This window comes from Pipistrellus hanaki (assembly GCF_964339955.1).
Source record: "Pipistrellus hanaki genome assembly, chromosome: 16".
Lineage (NCBI taxonomy): Eukaryota > Metazoa > Chordata > Mammalia > Chiroptera > Vespertilionidae > Pipistrellus > Pipistrellus hanaki.
Window position 1 is genome coordinate 27389632 of NC_140518.1, and position 21534 is coordinate 27411165.

Genomic DNA, 21534 nt, shown 5'->3' on the forward strand with positions numbered 1-21534 from the left:
CTCGAGCAAAGGGAGGGAGGGAGCCGGAGCCATAGGAATAATGGTGGCAAGGCTTGCAGACAGAGGGCACAGCATGGCCCTGATTAGGGGGAGCTGGGCATGTTTGGGGATGCCAAAGAAGGCCCCCCCCTTTTTTTTCCTGTGACATACTGTCACGAGTACTTTGGAATTTTAATTGTGAGGGAATACACATAACGTAAACTTCACCATTTTAAAGTATACCGTTCACCCACATGAAGTCTCTGTGCAACCATCACCACCATCTGTCTCAGCCCTTTTTTCATCTTCCCAGACATAAACTCAGTGCCCACCAAAACGAACTCCCCATTCCCCTCTCCCCCAGCCCCTGGCTGCCAACATCCCACTTTCTCTGCGATGAGCACTTTGAATGCGTCATCTCATTTAATCCTCAAAACAATTGTAGGCCATAGGTTTAACTGCTGTCCCCATTCCACACATGGGGAAACTCAGACAGAGGGAACTGCCTGAGGTCACTCAGCTATGGTTTTCCTGGCTCAGGCTCCCAGTCTTAACCGCCTACCCGGAGGGGGTGACAGATGCCGCTCTGCCGCCCCTCTGACAGCCCAGAGGTGGCCCAGGAGGGGCTAGCAGGGGTTAGGAGCGGGTGAGAGGCTTTTCTTGCTAGAGCAGGAAGGCTTGTTGCACCTGCCTGGCCCTAACTGTCCGGAAGGAAGGGACTGCTGCCCAGGGACGTGGGTGGGGGTGGAGCTAGCATTTTCCTGGCCTGCGTGTTGTGGGCTTCGGTGCCAGGGAGTCCACTCCCGCCCTCACCACTTACAAACTGGGAGCTGGGTACGTTCTCCTTCAAGCCAGATTCCCTTCCTTGCAAACAGCGTCATGCTGGCTTTCCAGGGTGGGTGAGAGCATCGAATGAGATAAGGCAGGTAAGATGCCTAATAGTGTCGGGGACGTAGTAGGTGCCCAACCAATGTGCACTCCTTGCCTGGACAAAGCACAAGCTTCACACACTGGCCAGGAACCAGCCTCTTGGATCCTCCCTCCGGGCCATGCATGCATCCTGCTGTTCCACTCATAGGATGCTCACAAGTAGCCATCATCATTTTACAGACGAAGAAACCAACGCACAAGGAAGTGAACTAAACTGCCCACAGCTAGTGAGCGGGGCAGAGCCAGGATTTAAGCCCTACAGTATGCTGCAAAGACGAGTCACACTGTGCAAACCGCTCCTGCTCCCCAGCCCCCACTGGATGACCAGCCAGGGTGGGGGTTGGGGGAGGCAGGGACCCTCCCTCTTTCCCCCAACCCGCCTGCCGGGGCCTGGCCTCCGCGGGGGCGCGAGGACCGCTCGCTGGGTCTCACGGTGACTGCCTCCAGCCGCCCCAACCCCGGCCCGCCGGGGGGCCTGGCGGCGACAGCGGCGCCTGGCAGCGGGGGATTTGGCCGCGGCCGCGGGCCCCCCTCCCTCCGCGCCGCCGCCGCCGGGGGTTTGGCCGCGCCGGGGGACTTATCTCCCTTCCCTGGGACAGCCCGCTCCTTCCCGGCATGCCCCGCTCCCAGGAGCCGCCCGGATCCCGCGCCCGGACTTTGCCATCGGCGGGGGGCCGGCTCCCGGAGCGCCCCGGGATGCGTCCTGCAGCCGCAGCCTGAGGTGGGTGCGCCCGCCGCGCCGGGCTGCGGGAGCTGGGCCCCGGGCGGGCCGCCCAGCCCCTGGGGAGGGTGTGGGGGATCGGGGCGCCGCCTGGAGTGCGGGGAGCCCGCCTGGCCGCCGCTTTGTTGCGGCCGCGGTGCTCGCGCGGGCGCAGACTTGGAGGAAGTTGGAGCTGCGCGCCCGGGAGCCCCGCGCGGTGCGCGCCCAGGCGCCGAGGATCCCTCCCGGCCTCCTGGGTGTTCGGGGTGGCCGGGCGGAGGGAAGGAGGTAGGGGCTTGGGTCTGATTTATCCTTGGGGAGTTTAGGACTCATCAGCGGGGAAGGGACCCAGAGAAAGAGGAGACAGACAGACAGACACAGGGAACTACCCAAGCTACACAAAGAAAGAAAAACTCCTCTTGAAACACAGAGGAGGAAACATACACAAAGAAACACGCATGCAGACAGATCCCCGGGAAACACGGCAAAAACTCACGGAGCTCATACACATTCCCAGAATCAAACGCACAGGCAGAGAGGAACAAAGCGGATGGACTGGGAGGCCGTGGGCAGGGGGAGGGGAAAGGAAATTCGGAGACGGGGAGAGACGGAGGGGGAGGGGGAACGGTCGCTGGCGTGGAGAGGAAAGCACAGGAGTGGAGAGGAAACCGGAGCGGGGATTGGAGAGGCAGAGAGAAATGAGGGGAGGGAAGAATAAGACTAAAGGAGATAGCACTCTAGGAGGGACAGTATAGACACACATCTAGAGAAACTGAGGCAGACCCTGAGAATTAGCACCCTCCCCCCTCCCCCCCCGCCCCCAATATATAATCCGAGATACAGAGGTGGAAAAAACCCCAGCCATCTCACCCTTGTGGCAAGTGAGTTCCCGGTGAACGGAGAGTAGCTATGTGAGAACTCTGAGAAAGACCTCCCTGGCACTATTGAGCCACTCAAGTCTCCACCTTGTCCACATTGGCAAACTCCTATTCATCCTTCAAAACCCAGCTCAAGCATCACCTGCCCTGTGAGGAAGGCTTACCCAGAAAATGTCATGCAATCACAGTTACTCTCTTTTCCGTGTATTTCTGCATATGGCACAGGCATGTGGAGCTGAAGTGGTTTGTTGGTCTGCCTCCCTCTTCCCCTGGCTCTTCAAGGTTTGAGGTCCATGTCTTAATTTCTTTCCAATTTCCAGAATCCAGCCTAGTGCTTGGTACATAGTAGATGGTCAATAAATACTTATTGAATAACAACCAGGAGCACTTGGACCCTTTAATACAGGGAACATAGAATAGAGGACTCCTTGAGAATCCTAGGTCAAAGCATCCTTTTTGTGTGTGTGTGTGTGTGTAAATGAAGAATTAAAACCAGAGAGGGGAGAAGACTTGGGGACACAAGCAGGAAAAGACCATTGTGAATACGTACTTCGAGACATTCCGTGTTCCTCCAGCCTTATGTGTTTAAAACAGGTGTGAAAGAACCTCCTGAATGAAAACAACCAATAGCAACCACCAGTTTAATACCAGCTATACGTTTCCAAGCCTGAAACGGACCACCAAAACTTTTTCTGGAATAGCTAGACTTCTCTTTACTGTGTAGAAAGGAAAAGGGAGGTGAACGCTCACCTCAGCTCACGTGGCTGGCTTTCTGCCTCCCGACTGTATAAACTTGCACAAATCTCTTAACCTCCCTGAACCCCAGTTTCTTCAACTACAAATGGGGATGTGAATACCTGTCTCATAGGTTCGTTAGAAGAGTGAACACATGGCCTGCCTAGCATGGAGGATGCCTACAGCATACATACCCGTGCCCTTCTCTCTCTGAAGTGGCTGCTCTTCCATGCACCGGTTGTAAACGTGAAGACAACAGTGCGAGTGAAAATGTTTCCTGTTGTCTCAGGACAGAAGTCCTCCCTGGTCCAACTGGGAGCACACTCTTTGTATAAAAGAAAAGGCAAATCTGGGGCTGGCATAAAATGCATCTTGATTCTGTGGAGGCCTTCAGGTCTCTGCAGGTGACTTGAGGCAACCTAACTTCCCCCTCCCAAGCCCCTCCTCCCCCAGCAGGTAAGACCCCACTGCCCCATCCTTTTTCTGCACCTTCCTTACCAGGCCTGCTCTGCCCTGTGTCTTTCAAGCTTTAAAAGCACTTGCCGGGAATGTGACCGGGCCTGAGGGACCACCAGAAGCATGGAGACTGTGGTGATCGTTGCCATAGGCGTGCTGGCCACCATCTTTCTGGCCTCGTTCGCAGCCCTGGTGGTGGTTTGCAGGCAGCGGTACTGCCGACCTCGACCCCGGGACCTGCTGCATCGCTATGATTCCAAGTGAGTGCACCCGGGCAGGGGAGGGAGGAGGGGAAGGGGGGCTGTGCCATGGGGATCCCACAAAAGTGCAAGAAGTTGGTGCTGGGCACCTGGCTCAGCTTTTTGGATCTGCAATGGTACCTGCAGGCTCTCCTCCCCAGGAAAGACCTCAGAGCTCGAGAATGTTCCTAAGCCCCCAACATCCTGAGCCACCTCTGACTCTGTCGCCAAACGAATGAGAAAGCAACTCAGCATGGTCACCTAGCATAACGGTGGGTCCGTCTGCACAAAACGGCCACCTCACTCAGCATTTGGACAATCCACATCTCTTTCCAACCAAACTCATAGAAAGAAATCCGATGCCCGCATGTCTAACCAGCAGACACTTGGTGTGAAATCCCAGAATAGGCCTCTCTCTCTGCTCAGATTTCTTTTCTTTTCTTTTCTTCTTCTTCTTCTTTTTTTTTTTTAGTATATATATCTATTTTTTAGTGTATTTTTATTAATTTCAGAGAGGAAGGGAGAAGGAGAGAGAGGTAGGAACGTCAGTGAGGAGAGAGAATCATTGATCAGCTGCCTCCTGCGTGCCTCACACTGGGGATCAAGCCGGCAACCCGGGTATGTGCCCTGATGGGGATGCGAACTGTGACCTCCTGGTTTATAGGTTGATGCTTAACCACTAAATCGCACCGACCGGGCTCTGTAACTTTTCTCATGTTGTTTTTGTGCCTTGCTTGCTCCTTGATTCACTGTCGAGCCATGTGCCCTGCCTGTCACTTCAGTCCCATTAGCTCCAGGTTTGGATCCAGGACAAGCAGTCCTGCTTGACTTCACTCCCGTCAACCTTTGGGGGGGGGGGGGTATGTGGGCCTCTGGGCAGAGGGGTCAGCAGCAGTCGTCCATCCTGAAGCCGCTTCCCTGGGCTCTGCCTTCCAGGCCCATTGTGGACCTCATCGGTGCCATGGAGACCCAGTCGGAGCCCTCTGAGCTAGAACTGGACGACGTCGTCATCACCAACCCCCACATTGAGGCCATTCTGGAGAACGAAGACTGGATCGAGGATGCCTCGTAAGGCCTTGGGGAGGGCCTGCCTTTCTGGAGCCCCTGGGGATGGTGGGAGGGACCCCCCTGCGCCCTTTCCTGGCTTCCTGCCCCTGAACACTTGACTGGGCCTGCTCTTCCCCTGCTCTCACGGGGAGGGAAATCAGAATATGACATAACAGTGTATGTCTGGACTCACTCCCACCCCTCAGGTTGCAGACCTGAACACTGGGGCTCATAGGAGTATGCCAAGAGTTGTTATAAAGTCACGCTGAGGTGCTTGGTTATCCTTGGGGTGCCTTTGGGTCTGACAGGCAGGCTCTGGGGATGCAGCCTCTGTCCTCCGTGTCCTCAGGGATCTCTCCGTCCCATAGGAGCCATTCCATTCCCCATCATTGAGTCATTCACTCACCGGGCAGGTGTCTGTCTGTGAGGCCACGTGTGCAGGGCCCTGGGCCAGGCACCACAGATGGAGACAGAGTTCTAAGGACAGTGTCTCAGAAATGATGGGGGTCTCTGTGCACAGCCCAGCGGGTGCACGGCCAAGGCAGCGACTACAGTTGCCTGGGGTGGGGAGGCGAGGGTGGAAGGAACAGCGTCCGAAGCTCAGAGCACGACTTGATTGGTGGGGAGTCGTGATTAGGTGGGGGTGGGAGGAGAAGGTTAAGGACAGAGGGGCTTCCTTACTAGCTCCTGGACTTGTCCATTCCAACGTGATGAGGCATCGCTGATCTTGGGTGGTGCCCAGGGGTGCAGAGCTAGGTGAGAAGCTTCGTGAGGAGTTAGGTGAGGAGCTAGGTGAGGTGCTAGGTGAGGAACTAGGTGAGGAGCTAAGTGAGGAGCTAGGTGAGGCGCAGCGGTGAGGGCTGGGGGGAGACGGGCCTCTAAAGATAAGCACTGACACACTCCTCTTATCTCCCCAGGGGTCTCATGTCCCACTGCATTGCCATCTTGAAGGTAAGACTCGTGGATCGCTCCCGGCGATAAAGGGGGTGGTCAGCAGAGCACCCCAGTGCACAGCTGGTGGAGCAGCCTCAGGAAGGGCACGGAACCCTTGAGGAGGCCTTTGAGCCTGCCTGAAGCCTGGAGGTGCAGCAGTGTGCCTCCACTCCTTCAGGGGCAGTCTGGCATTCTGCAGAGGCTGGGGTGCACCTGGTCCTCATGGCACAGTGACGTGTGGGAAAGACCACGTGGGTAGTCACCAGCCACGTTGTCGCCTGCCGTGGACACAGCTGTGTGCCCGAGGCTGTGTAGCTGCTGAGGGGGACACGGGACTTCCCACCTTCCCCTGGGCACTTTCTTTTAAAAAAAAAAAAAAAATTTTATTGATTTCAGAGAGGAAGGGAGAGGGAGAGAGAGAGCAACATCAATGATAGAGAATCACTAATCGGCTGCTTCCCGCATGCCCCCCACTGGGGACCGGGCCCGCAACCCAGGCATGTGCTCCCAACTGGAATCGAACCCATGACCCTTTAGTCCGCAGGCCAATGCTCTATCCACTGAGCCAAACGCACCAGGGCGTGGGCACTTTCTTTCGTTCACAGAGAGCTCAGCCCTGTAGAGTGGGCTGGGTTCTGTATCTGGCTTCTCCAATACTAGAAAGCTTGTCACCGGCCCTCTCTGGCGATGACAGCAGGCAGCCAAATGGGACAGTCAGTGTTCAAAAATCCAAACCACGAGCACTTCAAATTGAAGACAGATTTTTTTTTTCCTCTTCCTTAAATGTCTGCAGCCTCCAGGACCGGGTGAAAAATTGCACCCAATTTGCATTTTGGGTAATTTTTATAGTTTCAGCATTTTTTTTTTTTAAATGTTTGCCAGACACGATCCTGCCTAATAGAATCATAGTAATGTTGAAATACTTGTCCATTGGTAATAGTGTTGGTTCCTTCATATCTGTAACCGGGGAAGCCACACATTTATCTTTATCTAGGAATCATTCAGAATTTCAGAACCAATAGCTTCATCTTTGCTTCAGCGTCTTGTAGTGTAAGATATTAAAACACCTTTCCTCCCGTCTCTTCCTCCGCTGCCTCTCTCGAGGGACAACGAAATGCCTAGGAGGACATGGTTGTCACCGGGTCCTGGCTTTTTCTGTAATTCCAAGAAGCTCTCTGGGTACAGATGCGGTTGTAGACAGAGATAGAGCAATAATGGCCCTGGCTTTTGTCCCTTCCCTTGCCTATTAGTGGAGGAGGACAGTGGCCCCTGAGGGAGAGGATGAGTCAGCCGGAAGGAGTCTTTTGTTTATTTATTTTTATTCTTTATTGTTTATGATATTACGTATGTTTCCTTTTTCCCCCACCCAACCATCCCCGGCCTCTCCCACCCCCAGCACATCCCCACCCCGCCCAGTGTCTGTGTCCGTGTCCATTGGTCATGCTCATGCATGCATGCAAGTCCTTTGGTTGATCTCTTACCCCTCCCTTCCTCCACCCTCTGTTCGATGTTTCTCTGTCTCTGGGTCTATTTTCGTTCATCAGTTTGCGTTGTTCATTATAGTCCACCAATGAGTGAGACCATGTGATCCTTATCTTTCTCCGACTGGCTTAAGTCATTACGGAAGGAGTCTTACTGGGTTGGGATCAATGGTCCGCCTTATGACCTCAGCTCAAAGGAGAGGCTCTCACCTTCCTGCTGAGATCCCAGGTCATTTTGCTGTGGCCACCTGCCCCTGAGTCCCTGTGGTGGGGGCTCCCGGGATCTCTCCTGGGTGGGTTCTCTCCTTGGTGCCCCCTCTTTTGCAGCCCCAACGTAAGGCAGGTGATGGAACTTCCTTAGAACCATCCAGATTCTACCACTGGGGAGGTGGGGGGCGGGGCGGGGAGGAGACCGGGACTTTGGGGTGGCCAGCGGAGTTGGCGGATGATGAGAAAGGCACGAGTCTTAGCCACGCCTATTTCCTGTGTTTTCCCACGGCTCTTGCAGAACCATCCAGACAAACATACTAATGTGTCCCCTGGAGAATTGATGAGATACGTGGCACTTTGGGTGGATGTGCTTAAAGGGAGCAGGTGTCCCTGGTCCAGCCAGGTCCTGGGGGTGCCCCGTGGGAGACTAAACCAGGAGGTGAAGGAATAGAAAGAGAAAGTGGGTGTTCCCCTTCACAGGAGACGGTGAAATTCGAGCGCATGATTTTTCTTAGACAGATTAGTTCAGTTTAGATTTCTCTACGCCCAAACCCTGACCCCGAGCTGAGGTTCCCGCCCCTCCCTCCTCACCTGGCCCTGTTCTCAGCGTCGGCCTCTTCCACCTCATTTCCCCTCCTTTCTGTGTACTTTGCACTTCCATTTGACCATTTGGATTAAGGGGCCCAGCTGTGGGATGGGGCCCAAGGCCGGGGTCCTATTTGTCTTTGTGGGGGTGGCAGAAGCCGCTCGGGACTTGGGTCACCCCTCATCACCTCTGTCCTCCTTGCTGCCTTAGATCTGTCACACTCTGACAGAAAAGCTTGTTGCCATGACAATGGGCTCCGGGTCCAAGATGAAGACTTCGGCCAGCGTCAGCGACATCATCGTGGTGGCCAAGCGGATCAGCCCCAGGTGAGCGGCCAGGCCTTCGCCCCCACACTGTATGGGGGCGGGAGGGCCAGAAGTGGAGTCCGCAGGAGGGGCCAGGCTTCTCTGGGAAACCACACAGGCCACTTTAGTGATTTACGTCCTGAACACCCACAGGGCATCCAGCTGGGGTTGGGTGGGGAGTCTTCCAAGCTAAGATGTTTCACACCATCTCCCTACATCCAGGGGGCTTTTTGGGAAATTCCAATTTATGACGAGTGCTGACTCTTCTACTCCACACATCCCACTGTGGCTGCCCCCTCCTTTTTAAAAAAAAATGTTTTTTAATAGATTTTCAGAAAAAGAGGAAGAGAGAGGGATAGTGAGGTAGAAACATGGATGAGTAGGAAACTTCATCCATCGGCTACCTCCTGCATGCTGCCTACTAGGGATGGAGCCTGCAACCTTGGCATGTGCCCTGACCGGGAATCGAACTGGTGACCTCTTGGTTCCTGGGTTGATGCTCAGTCACTGAGCCACACCGGCCCGGCTACCCCCTCCTTCTCAGTCCCATTCCAGCCTGGGCTGCTTTCCCCCTCTTTGCCTTTGTCCCAGGTTTCGGGTCAGTAAGCACATGTCCTGCACCCCCATCTGCTGTGACCTCGTGGCCTCCCACCCATATCTGTACTGGAGACTAGTTCGGGGGTGGCTGGCACCCACTGCTCCATCCTTGGCCCAGCCAGCAGCCTCCAGGACCGAGTGGGAGGTGAGGCTGTACATCACGGGGCTCTCCCAAATTCCAGGCATCTGCGAAATCCTATGTGGGAGGCAACCAGCGGATTGCAGTCAACAGCTACACCCCCTCCTGTGGGCTCAGTTTGGTGAAGAAAAATAGCCCTTTTCTTAGGAGGGCTGTGCTAAGTTTGTGCTGCCATCTGGTGGCTGGTATGTGGATGTGCCCGAGTGGGGTGTTGTCCCTGTCCAGCCACATCCCTGGTGGGAATGGTGCCCTCTCCCCCAAGTTCCAGGGGTCCCCTGGCTCTCCTGGTGGCTGTGGCCTCCGGTGAATCATGAGGAGCCAGCCCTCTGAGGGCATAGGAAGGAGTTGGTGCACTTGAACTCTGTCCAGGGAGTTCAGTGTGTTGAGAGAGTGGGAGGGACTCCGCCCAGAACCGTTCTTGGCTTTCTGTGGAGCTCTCCCCAGTGGGTGCGGTCCCAGGATTTATATCAGCCGAGGTTGGCTCCTGGCCTGAAGGGCCCTCAAACCAGGCTCTGGGAAAGCCCCAGACTATCCTCTGGACACTCAGTACCAATAGACTCCCCATTGCTCAGACCTGCTGAACCTCTATCATGTGCCCTGTCACTCCTAAGAGTCACCCAGGGGGCCTGACGGATTCATGTGGGACCAGGATAAGAGGCAGCATTGCCAGGAGGGGTCTGAGGAGGAGAAAGATGAGGGTTCTGAGGATGAGGCCAGGGCTGGGTGGTCAGGAGGAACGGTGGTGCCAGGGTGTGGGTGTGACGTTGCTCAGAGGGCGGGCTTGACCTGGTGCCCCCTGGCCCATCCTACAGAGCACCTCAGACTGCTTCCAGAACATTTCCACCAGAAGTCAATCTGAGTCCTTGCTTTGTCTTGTTGTCCTCGCATGTCATTCTCCTCTGTCTGGTTCTGTCCGGTTGTTTTTCTTGTTCCGTTTATTCCACGTGGTGTGTTGGTAGCATCTTAGTTTCAAAGGGCATGGCGTCAGCTCCAGGCGCCATGGAGACAGGCCGGCTGGGCAGGGGCTGGAGTGGCCAACCCTCTGCATGTTCTCACCAGCCCCGTAGCACCCGCTCCTTCTCTCCCGCCTCCCCCCGCACCCCCCAGCCCCAAGACCAGAGCATTTAAGGACATCTATTTTCAAATGCGTTTAAAAATCAGATAATACATTGTTATTTTTTCCTTCCTGATTATCACATGGTCAAGAGCAAAAATTTGGAGCAAGGCCTTGTACCATGCAAATCAGAATGAATAGTTTTGTTTTTTTCCCCCTGAACTAGATTAAAAAAAAAAAAAAAAGTTAACCACAAGCCCTACCATGTGTTAAAAATAAATACAGTGGAGCAATTCCCCCCTAAATTAAATTTGTAGGGTTTTTTTGTTTTTGTTTTTTTTTAGTGTTCTATAGAACCTTTAACCATGTGTTGTTTTTTTTTTTTCCAAACACAAAAATAATAAATATCTGTAAAAAGAAAAATATTGCAGATATGGATTATCTAGAAAGTAAAGTATCCCCTAATTCTACCCCCTCCCAGTTCCTGGGGGTAACTGCTATTGGTTAGCGAGTATCACTCCAGACTATTCTTCTCTGCATTTCGTGGCTTTTAGTTTTATGCAAGTGGGATCCATCAAACTCTACATATGTTGGGCAGTGTGTCTTTTTAATTTAGTAGTGTATCTCAAACATCATCTCAGGTGTCGGACCATGTACTTTTCAAATCATTGGAACTAAAACCAAAGCAGAAAACACAATCCTCTCTAAACTGAACCTGAAGTCTTCCTACGTCTCAGGCGGAGAATGCCAAAGCCGTTAGAGAAAGAGCCACCAAAGACGTGGGTATTTAGAGAGAAGAACTGGGCTAGGAAAAGGCAGAGAGGAGGGAGGGCGTGAAGGTGCTAAGGAGAGTGAGACACTGAAAGCCCTGTCCTCCCCTCAGAGTGGACGATGTGGTGAAGTCCATGTACCCGCCGCTGGACCCGAAGCTCCTGGATGCACGGTGAGATGGCTGCCCCTCCCTCCATGCTGCGGGCTCACGGCTTGATGAGATCTGTGTGGCCTGCTGCTTGGGTTGTGGAGAGAAGGCCGTGTTGCTGGGTTCCTGGGCTGTCCTGGGCCTTGGGTACCATTCAATGCAGTGTGAGTGGTCAGCCAACCAGTGAGCCACGCCTGGCTGGGGGATTCTGAATCAATGAGGATGCTTGATGTGGGGCGTGGATACCCTCTCTTTAAGTGGGTAGCAGCGGGATGTGCTCATCCAATTGGCTAGATGCAGGTTGTCCCATCCTACTCTCCTCTGGAGCCTTGTCATTGGTGAGCAGTGGACAGTGGGCACCACAGTCTCAAATAAGCTAATGAGACACAGCGTATTATATTCTCACTAGAGGCCCGGTGCATGAATTCATGCATGAGTGGGGTACTAGTCGGCCCACTCCTTTTGAGGCCAATCAGGGCCAGGCCAGCCAGGAGCAGGGGCCGTGGGCAGTTGGGTGGGGCTGATCGGGGCCCCCCTGATCAGGCTGGTTGGCTGCCCCAGTGTGCATCATAGCGACCAGTCATTCCATCTTTCTGGTCTCTTGGCTTTTATATATGTTAAAGGCTCTGAAAGCCTTCAAGTAACCTTGTTTAACTTAGCCCTTCCCAAATTTGTCTGAGCATCTGTAAATTGCGTGCTCATCCACCTCCCAGGGAAGAGGCTCGGTTTGGGGAACAGACTATAGACTTCAGACCAGTTGGGCTTTGGCACCAAGTTCCTTCTTTCTGGGGGGGCCTAATCCTGTTGTTTTTTTCTAGGACAACGGCCCTGCTCCTGTCCGTCAGCCATCTGGTGCTGGTGACCAGGAATGCCTGCCACCTGACCGGGGGCCTGGATTGGGTGGACCAGTCGCTGTCCGCTGCTGAGGAGCACCTGGAAGTCCTCCGAGAAGCAGCCCTGGCCTCCGAGCCGGAGAAAGGCCCCCCGGGCCCCGAGGGCTTCCTGCAGGAGCAGTCGGCCATCTAGTCCGGCTGGCCAGCCGCTGACCACAAGGGCCGGCCTGCTACTGTCTGCGGGTGGCCCGTCTGAGCCTTCCCCTTTTCCCGTCATTAGTTCCGCATGGCTCAGGGGCCCGGCTGTGTGCGTCACCCATCAGGAGGGCCCGTGCGTTGATGCCTCTGCTGCACTTGCAAATGGTGGCTGGCGAGTGGCAGTCTGACACCACAGTTAGGGGAGACGCCATCCACCATCTGCCCAGCAGCCCTCTGAGCACGGGTGGACTCTAACCTTTATGGGGCTCACCTGGTGCTTTTGGGGAACCCACGCCATCCCCTAAGAATCAGGAGGTTTTACATCACAATCAGCATTTCCGGCTTCCCTTGAACAATCAGAAGGTGAGGCAACTCTGAGGTGCATTTTCCAAAGAGGACAATCAATTGGAACTAAGTAGGAGTAGCCTTTTTTTTTTTTTTTTTTAATCCTCACCTGAGGATACTTTTCTATTAATTTTTAGAGAGAGAGAGACAGAGAGAGAAGCATCCATCTGCGAGAGATGCATAGATTGGTTGCTTCCTGCACACGCTCTGACCGGGGCCAGGAATGGAGCCTGCAACCGAGGTACATGCCCCTGACCGGAATCGAACCCGGGACCCTTCATTCCGCAGGCCGCAGCTCTATCCTCTGAGCCAAACGGGTTAGGGTGGGGTTGCCTCTTTTTGCAAGACTTGTGCTCTCTCACCTGGTCTGTTTCATTGGTTTGTGTTTTCTGCCCGTTCCCTGAGGCACCCGAGTCCCTCCTCCCCTGCACAGGTGTGTGTGTGAAGGTGAGCACCCCAGAGTTGATTATTCCCTTTTCATCATTATGCCTGTAATTTGACCTCGTTACCACTAGGTGGATAGTAAATGCATACTTAGGTTTTTCTCAAGTGCGTGGTTATTGAGTCAAATTCAAGTGCATGGGGGATGTATTTGTCCGAGAACCGAGGGCGGAAGGAGAGAGCCTAGGAACCCTCGGCATGCTCTGTGCCTGTGACTCAGTGAAATATTTCAGCGCCCTGAGTTCACATTAGCAATGATGTCCATGCAGGACGTGCTCCGTGTGCTTTGGACATTGTTGTGTTTTGTCAATGTTGAAAGGTGAGAGGCGTTTTTATGACTTGAGACCTGTGTGAGGCCGAGAATCACAGCTGCACAATCCAGACGCACATCCTGATGGCGCCATTTCCAGCACGAGGGCAGGGACTTCCTGAAGTACTCTGCTTCCTCCCAGGTCCTCAGAGCCAGGGTGGCTCTGGGGGCAGGGCCCTGCTTGGGGGCTGCCTTGGTTCACGTCTGATGCGGTGAAGCATATTCGGAACTCCGCATCGGTTCTCGTGTAACCTTCTCTGCCCTGACTAAAGTCAGCAAACCCCTCAGCCTGATTCCGGACAACCAGGAACCCATATCCCCAAGCCCAAGATTTGGGCCTTGCTTGTCCTTGAGGTGTGTCATTGGGTCCATTCCATTCTTCCCTGGAGAGCGGGATGCGTGAGAACCAGCAGAGTTCTCACCTGGGGAGATGGCGTCGGGAGAGGGAAGCTGGAGCTCCACTCTCATGGGCTGAAGGACGGATTCTTTTTGTTGTTGTTGATAATCCTCACTCTTATTTTTCCATTGATTTTTAGAGAGAGTGGAAGAGAGAGAAACATCCATGTGAGAGAAACACATCGGTTGGTTGCCTTCTGCAAAAGCCCTAACCAGGGCCTGGGCTGGGGAGGAGACTGCAACCGAGGTACATGCTCTTGACCAGAATTGAACCTGGGACACAGTGGTCTGCAGGCCAGTGCTCTATCCACTGAGCCAAACTGGCTAGGGTGAAGGATAGATTCTTTTTTTTTTTTTTTTTTTAAATATATTTTATTGATTTTGTACAGAGAGGAAGAGAAAGGGATAGAGAGTTAGAAACATCGATGAGAGAGAGTCATCGATCAGCTGCCTCTTGCACACCCCCTACTGGGGATATACCCGCAACCAAGGTACATGCCCTTGACCGGAATCGAACTCGGGTCCCTTCAGTCCCCAAGCCGACGCTCTATCCATTGAGCCAAACCGGTCCCGGCAAGATTCTTGACCACAGGGGACACCTTAATGGATGGCCCATTCCCATCAACTTGGACTGCATGCTATATGGTAGTTAACGTTCCTGTCCTGCTGGTGAGCTGCGAGTGGGAAATGTCCACAGAGCCACTTGGACTATTCCTATTTGTGGCCTCCATAAATAGACACCCATAATCCTCCTGGTTTTGTCCTTTTCCCTCCCTTTCAAAACCTGCCTTTATAACCAGACTGGAAACTCATTCCTACTAGGCTCACCATGGCTGCTTCAGTTGTAAATGTCCCCTGCACCTAACCTGGACCAGAGCCCTAAGCCTAAGAGAAGCAACCCTGAGTTGACCTCCCAGATACCATCCACCAGGCGTGGGGCTGGAGGTGGAGATGTTTCCCCTGAAGTGATGCCCAGTGTCACCTCTGAGCCCTGGTGAGTCCCAGCACACCTGCCTCCTGAGGCCTTGAGCTGCTGCCCTTTGTGTGGTGAGGAGAGGCGGCTGAAGACAGAGGAAGTGTGTGCTAGATGGCAGGACCCCTGCTTCCGCTGCTCTGTAGTTTTTTCTTTCATCTCCAGAGCAGGAAAAATTAAAGGTCTCTGGATAAGGGTGGGGTTGAGGTGGAGCACCAACTGCTCTCTGGGAGTTGGCGGAAGTTACTTCCTCCATTGGGAGGGCTGGCTGGGGAGCACCTGGGATCTAGCCAGGAGGTTTCCGGGAGGACAAACACACCCCAAGTTCACTAGTGCCTATGTGCACAGTGGTAGAGCTTTTCTCCCTTGACCCCCACCCCCTCTACCCTGGAGTGGGAGCATCAGACTAAACTTCTAAATGAAGAAGGAATTAGGACAGGATTTGAGTGTGAGAAGAGTAAGATCTTTGAAGTAAGGCAGAATTAGGTTCAGATCTGGGCTCAGTTGTTTACTGTGGGAGCTTGAACACGCGACTTACCCTCCCTGGTCCTTGGCTCTCTCACCTGGAAAATCAAGGCTGCTGCCTCACTGGGTTGGTATGTGAATCAATGAAAGGGCATATGAGAAATGTCCAGTTGTGTGCCTGGTACTGACTAACCAACATTAACCTTTCTTTCCACCCCACTCCACCCCCGCCCTGTGCCCAATGCAGCTGACCCAGATCCATCACCTCGGTTACCATGGCTCTGTCCAAGCAGGGGCTTTGCGGTCAGATAGCCAGAAAATCTGGAATCACTGCAGGAGGGAGAGTGGCCCAGCGTGTCCCAGCCCCACCCCACGCTCAGGACAGACAAAGCTCTTAGCCTCTTATCAGCGCTCCCGGGGTTGATTGCTCAAGATGCATTCCTGCAGCACTGGGCTGGAGCCTCCTCTAGCTTGTGAAACCTCCCCAAGGGAGCAGCATCCAGCTCATCCCGTGCTCACCCTGTGCTCACCCTGACCTGCCTCGTTCCAGGAGCGGCTCCGCAGGGACTCCGTGTGCCCACAGGAGCCTGATCCTTAGAGAAGGACTTACAGTCCAAAGCCCCTGAGTTGTTTTATGACTTTACACATTTTAGGAAGATGTCAGATGACGAATTCCCATTCATTTCTTCCTTGGGTGCATCCCTCCTCTCCCTCCCTTTGCAACTCCTCCCCCCTTCCTCCCACAGATATATACTTTTTGCTTACTCTGGGAGGAAGTGTTGTGCTAGGTGCTGGGGATATAGAACAAAAAGCACAAGCCCTGGCCTTAAGAAGCAAAAGAGACAAGGGAGCAGCTGTGGTCAGTGTAGTGAGAGAGAGATGTGGTGAGAGGGGCCATGAGGGCATGTGATAGGGGTGGTGACAGTGTGGAGATAGGGAGGGCACTTGGAAGGAGCTGATGCTTGTGTTGAGGCGTGACAAAGGGTCAGAGAGATATTCTGGGCTGATCAGACGTGGGAAAGGTCCAAGCCCAGGAGAGCATGCTCATTTGAGAAATGTTTGGGGAAGGCTGGAGTGTGGGATGTAAAGGCTGGACAGGTTGGCCGGGCATCAGAAAATGGAGGATTTAACAGGTCATATTAGGGAGTTGACGCTTTATTCTGAGCATAATGGAGACCATAGAAAGACTTTATCCGGGGGAGTGACTTGGTCAGAATTGCCATTTAGAAAGACACCCATTAACTTCACACCCTATGACAGACATTAGGCTCCAGGATCCATAAATTTGCCCAATGCCTCTGAGTGCCTTTCCTCCCTGAGTCTGAGGGGCTCATGACTCGGTCATGGTGTAAAGTCAGGGTGGGCAACTGGGTGGGAAGGGAGTAAGCGAGCAGCTAGGCATCAGAACAAAAAGTGCAGGGAGAAATAAGGTTGCACCGGGGTCTGCCTCTGGTGGGTAACAGTCTCTGTACCAGAAATGCTGATGATCATAGAGAGCTCTGAGGATTTGAGGCATCACTGGGAACTTTCTGTTTCATTCCCTTTGAATTTTCATCATCCCCATTTTACAAGCAAGGATACCAAATTTCCTGGAGTCATTATGAATCAGAACAGGGATTTCAGCTCCCCAGCTCCTGTTCTGTCACCACCACTCCTGCCCACTAGGGGGCGGTGCGTGGAGAAATCTACAGTGAAGGGAAGGAAATCACCCCTATGAGTCATTCTATTCCTTCTAGTTCTACTATTTTTCATTAAAAAAATGAATAAAAAAAATGGTGGTCCTGACCAATAAATCAATTTCATGGCCAATAGTCGGTTACAGCACATAGGGTGATAGAACATGGGCAATAAAATTAGGGCTGGGGCATGGGTGAGGCACTCTTTCTCTATCCAAAATGACTTAATTTGTTCTGTTTTAAGAAACATGTGCTTTTACCAGAATAGTCGCAAAAATTTACGGTGCAAAATGGAATAATTTATTACAGGATTGATTAGTTCGACTCCTCTGTGGAGCATCCACACTGGGCGAACCCTGGGGTATATTGGAGTGAATAAAAAGATAATGAATGCTTCTCTTGGGGCACATGTAATCTAAGGTGGAAAGGAACCCATAAAGAATGATTTGCAATACAATACCGTAAGTGCTAAGTAAGGGAATGGGTGTGTAACGGGAGCACAGAGCAGGGCACCAAACCCAGTCCAGGCGAGTTTCTGGAAAACAGGATGTCTTAGAATTGTCCAGAAGGCGTAGGTGATAGGTGGGAGGAGGTAGCGGTGGAGGAGGACCGAGGATCCAAGCAGGGCAGTTGTGCAGTGTGACACTCCGTACTGTGCACGTGTCAGATGGGAGGTGAGGTGGTGAGAGAGGCATCGAGGGGAGAGGAAGGCAAGGACTAGACGCAGGACTTTTCCTCCAGGTGGTAGGAAGCGATTGTAAAAGATGGAAAAGCTCTTATTTTTTCTTGGGAACTATAAAATAATCTCCGCACCTTCATCCGTCTTTAATGTTAACCTAACCTGATCGGTGAACAGTGATTTGGCATTGTGTTAATTTGCATTAACATGACTGCTGGTGAAGTTAAACATTTTTCATGTGTTTATTAGCTCTATGTACTTACTCATGTCCTCTGTCCATTTTCCTCCTGGGACTGTAATATGTTTCTTATCGATTTATATGAGCTCTTTCTATATTAAGGATAACAAACCTTTGTCATATCTATTGCATATATTTTCCCCAGCCATTGTCATTTGCCTTCTAGTTTTGTTTAGAATGTTCCTGACTCCAGGAGTTTTAATTCTGGCTTTGTCAAATCTATTGATTTTCTTTCCCTTAGTGATTTCTTCCATTGCTTTTATGATTAGAAAATCCTCTCTCATCCAGAGAACAAATAAATATCATTGAAATGTTTGAAGCAGCAAAGTGCCATGGGTGGATGATTAATAATAATATTCACAGGTTAGATATAGTGGCAGAAAAAAACCCCCAAGCAACAAGAGTAAAAAAAATCAAACTTCGCTTTATCTACCCCTAAAATAGGGGTGGGAATAGTTGGAGATCAAAGAGATGGATGAGGGAGACAAGGAGAGGCGGGGAGAGTCTTGCAGGATGAGTAGGAAGAGGTCAGGTAGACAGAGTGGGTGGGAGTGTGCAGAGAGGAAGCTATCTGTCCCAAGGTAAGATGTGAAAGAATGTAATGTATTTGGTTAGAATCTTAGATGAGAAGAAGCAGTCCTGGGTGAGGGGATTGGAAAGAATCGGGACCCATAAATCATGTTGAGAACTTTATCCTGAGAGCAGTGGTGAGCCATTAAAGAAATATCCCAAATTATTCTTGGTGCCTCATGGAACCAAAGCACTGTCAGGCAGCCAAGACCACTGACAAAATTCCATCGACAATGGCACTGTCTGCCCTCTCTTAGAGAATAGCCTGTCTTCAAATGGGCCGGATGGTGGGGAGATCATGTCTTTGCTTATCCTTTCTTTCCCTCTAGTCCTTGGTGCTGGGAAAGGGCCTGGGTTCTGGAGGGAGACAGATCTGGGTTGGAATCCCGACTCTGCTACTCCCTAGCCATCTCCTTCCTCACCTGACTGCATCCCTTCTTCCTGAAAATTCCATTGGACACCTGTTACGTGGCACGCATTGTCTAAGTGCTGGGGATATAGGGCAGAGATGAACCACACCATTTCTGCTCTCATAGGATTATAAACTAATGAGGGAAGACAGATATTAAGCAAATGATTGCTTAAGTGCATAGGAAATTAAAAGCTTGTAAAGTGTTTTAAGAGGAGAGATATAATCTTATAAAAGATTGTTAGGATAATTAAACCTATCAAGGAAGGCTTCCATTAAAAGGGATCTACTCTCTGGAGTAAGTAGCAGTTCAGAGGTGGATGAGTGAGGACACAAGGAGTAGTCCATACAAACATCCTGTAGCTAGAACTGAGACAAGGCCAGTGTGTCTTATAAACAAAAGGGGACAATGAGACAGGCCATGGGAAGGATGTGGGTTTTGATTAGAAGAGTGATGTGAATTCATTCAAATGGTTTATTCACAGTGGGTGGTGGTGGACTGGGTTGGAGATAAAGACACAATCAGATTTGTATTTTGGAAACAAAACAAAACAAAACACAAATGCACCTGTTGGCCTCTATGTGGAGAATCAGTTGGAAAAGGCCAGAATAGGGGGGGAAGACCCAGTGCCACTGCATCAGTCTTGGGGAGAGAAGATGATAGCTTGGCCTGGGCCGGGAGAGGGAGATGGAAAGTCAGGGAAGTGGATACATTTGAGGGATATTTAGAAAGTAAAATACATAAGATTTGGGTAGATTGGACATAGGATAGTGGTGCAAGATAATGGGGTGTCAGGAAAGACTTCTCAGCCTCAGGTTTGCATGTCTACCTGGGGATGACAGTTTGGGGACAGGGAGGGATCACTAGTACAGCATACACCAGAAGAGGATGCAGTTTGGGTAAGAGGTAGGAACCATCTGTTTTGGACTTGAGTTTGAGATGCATTTGAGACACCTGTGTTGAGTTAAAACGGTTGGAGCTCAGAGCGGAGCGGGCTGGAGATTTGTCATGGATCATTATTATTAGAGTTATGGCTTTGGGTGTGATGCTATGGAAAGAGTAGGGGGTGAAAACAGAAGAGCCATGGAAACCCTAACATCTAATATGCTCTTGGGCCAGTCTAAGGCTCTTGTAGAGTTACTTCTATGGTTAGATGAAGTCCCATATGCCCAGTGCCTGGGGCACAGTAGGCACCCAATAAATGTTAGCTACATCTCCCTTCTCTCCTCGGACCACTCTTCTCTCTTTGTTTTATTCCTCTCTGACTCTATGTCCTGCAGCTGGAGATGAAAACCTAATTCTCTCAACTTGAGATGGCTCTATGGTACCTCGTGCTCTTCCCCGTGGTCCCGCCCTGAGAGCCACCTTCTGACAGCTCTCTGACCCTGGACTCAGGCTGCTCGGGCTCAATGCCAAACTCATTTTCTTAGCCCGCACAGCAACCTCGACCCCAGGAAGCATGCCACCCGCATTGTTCCTGGAGAAATGAGTAGGCCAGATTTCCCCATCCCACGTGGGAGTGAGGTTCTTGGGGTACCCCCGAAATAAAGGTTTTCAGAAGCCACCAAGGGAGAATGAGATGTAGTCAAGGGCTTTATTTGCTTTAGTGGAGTTTCATTCCTCGGGTTCTGAAGTCCTGAAGAGGGTGCAGCTGGGGATCCAACAGAGCCAATAGCAGGGCCAGCGTCCACCTTCCCATGGTGAGCCGGCAGAGTGTTAGGCTGAAGCCCATGGGGCCATAGTGTGGAGTCCACCTGGCCGTGGGCCACATGGGCGAACAGCAGGGTAAGGCACCCCCTGCGGCAGAATTTCTAGAACATTTTGTTGTGTTTTTTCCCCCCCAGCGGATTTCCACAGTGATTATCTCAGTTGCCCATCACAGAACTTCTCATCATAAAATGCATTTGCATATTTTATTTATCTCTAGTTCTTTCCCCACCGCGGAAACAATAGCATTGTGAGCACATATGCATACGATGCCAGGAGTTCATTCCGCTCTTATTCTGAAGCTTGCTTTCTCATTTTAGTTTTAAACCATGAATTTTATCTTCCTTGTCATATTCCGCCCCCCCCCCCCCCCCACTCCCCATACGCGCACACACACACGTTTCAGTGATTCTCAAAATCACAATTCTCCTTTCTTTTTCTTGGCACTTGCTCTCCTCATCTCCTCAGTACTGAGGGTTCTGGGCCCCGAAGTCCATTGTTCTGGCACATTCAGAAACTCACGTTTTTGACTCCTCCTCACCTCATTTCTCTCAGAAGAAGATGCTGTTTATTCTGCATTGAAGCTTCAAATTGGCTTTAACGGGAGATTTGTTATGCAAGACAACCTCACGATCACGGAGCCTCAGCCAGGTCCTTCCTGTGGCCCTGGCTACTAAAGACTCCCCCTGCTTCTCAGTCTCAAATCATGCTCCTCCCAACCCCACTCTCCTCCCTCTTCTGCATACTATTTACCTGTTTTTCCCTTCTGTATTCTTTTTTTTTTTTTAAATATATTTTATTGATTTTGTACAGAGAGGAAAGGAGAGAGATAGCGAGTTAGAAACATCGACGAGAGAGAGTCATCGATCAGCTGCCTCTTGCACACCCCCTACTGGAGATGTGCCCACAACCAAGGTACATGCCCTTGACCGGAATCGAACCTGGTACCCTTCAGTCCCCAAGCCGACGCTCTATCCATTGAGCCAAACCGGTTTCGGCGCCTTCTGTATTCTTGATCTCCATCTCCTGCGATCTGTGCTCATCTCTCCTTAGAGATGTGGCAGGCACCTACTAGGAACCAGACTTCGCTGGGCCCTGAGGACTC

At 51.8% G+C, this 21534-nt stretch overlaps 1 protein-coding gene across 1 annotated transcript; it reads left to right on the plus strand.

Annotated features, from left to right (window-relative positions):
* The first annotated feature begins 1240 nt into the window (after positions 1 to 1240).
* Positions 1241 to 13108, plus strand: TMEM98 (transmembrane protein 98). The gene is made up of 7 exons (XM_084862789.1): positions 1241 to 1630; positions 3750 to 3938; positions 4854 to 4985; positions 5882 to 5915; positions 8385 to 8500; positions 11153 to 11212; positions 12007 to 13108. The coding sequence occupies exons 2-7, from the start codon at positions 3802 to 3804 to the stop codon at positions 12212 to 12214; spliced, it is 687 nt and encodes a 228-aa protein (XP_084718915.1). The 5' UTR covers positions 1241 to 1630; positions 3750 to 3801; the 3' UTR covers positions 12215 to 13108.
* Positions 13109 to 21534: the final 8426 nt, after the last annotated feature.

Excerpts from the sequence above, each read along its gene's own strand:
- TMEM98 (XM_084862789.1), top strand. The coding sequence starts at position 3,802 with ATGGAGACTGTGGTGATCGTTGCCATAGGCGTGCTGGCCACCATCTTT. Across the intron at positions 3,939-4,853 it reads CTGCATCGCTATGATTCCAA|GCCCATTGTGGACCTCATCG; the intron begins GTGAGTGCACCC and ends TCTGCCTTCCAG. Across the intron at positions 11,213-12,006 it reads CCGAAGCTCCTGGATGCACG|GACAACGGCCCTGCTCCTGT; the intron begins GTGAGATGGCTG and ends GTTTTTTTCTAG.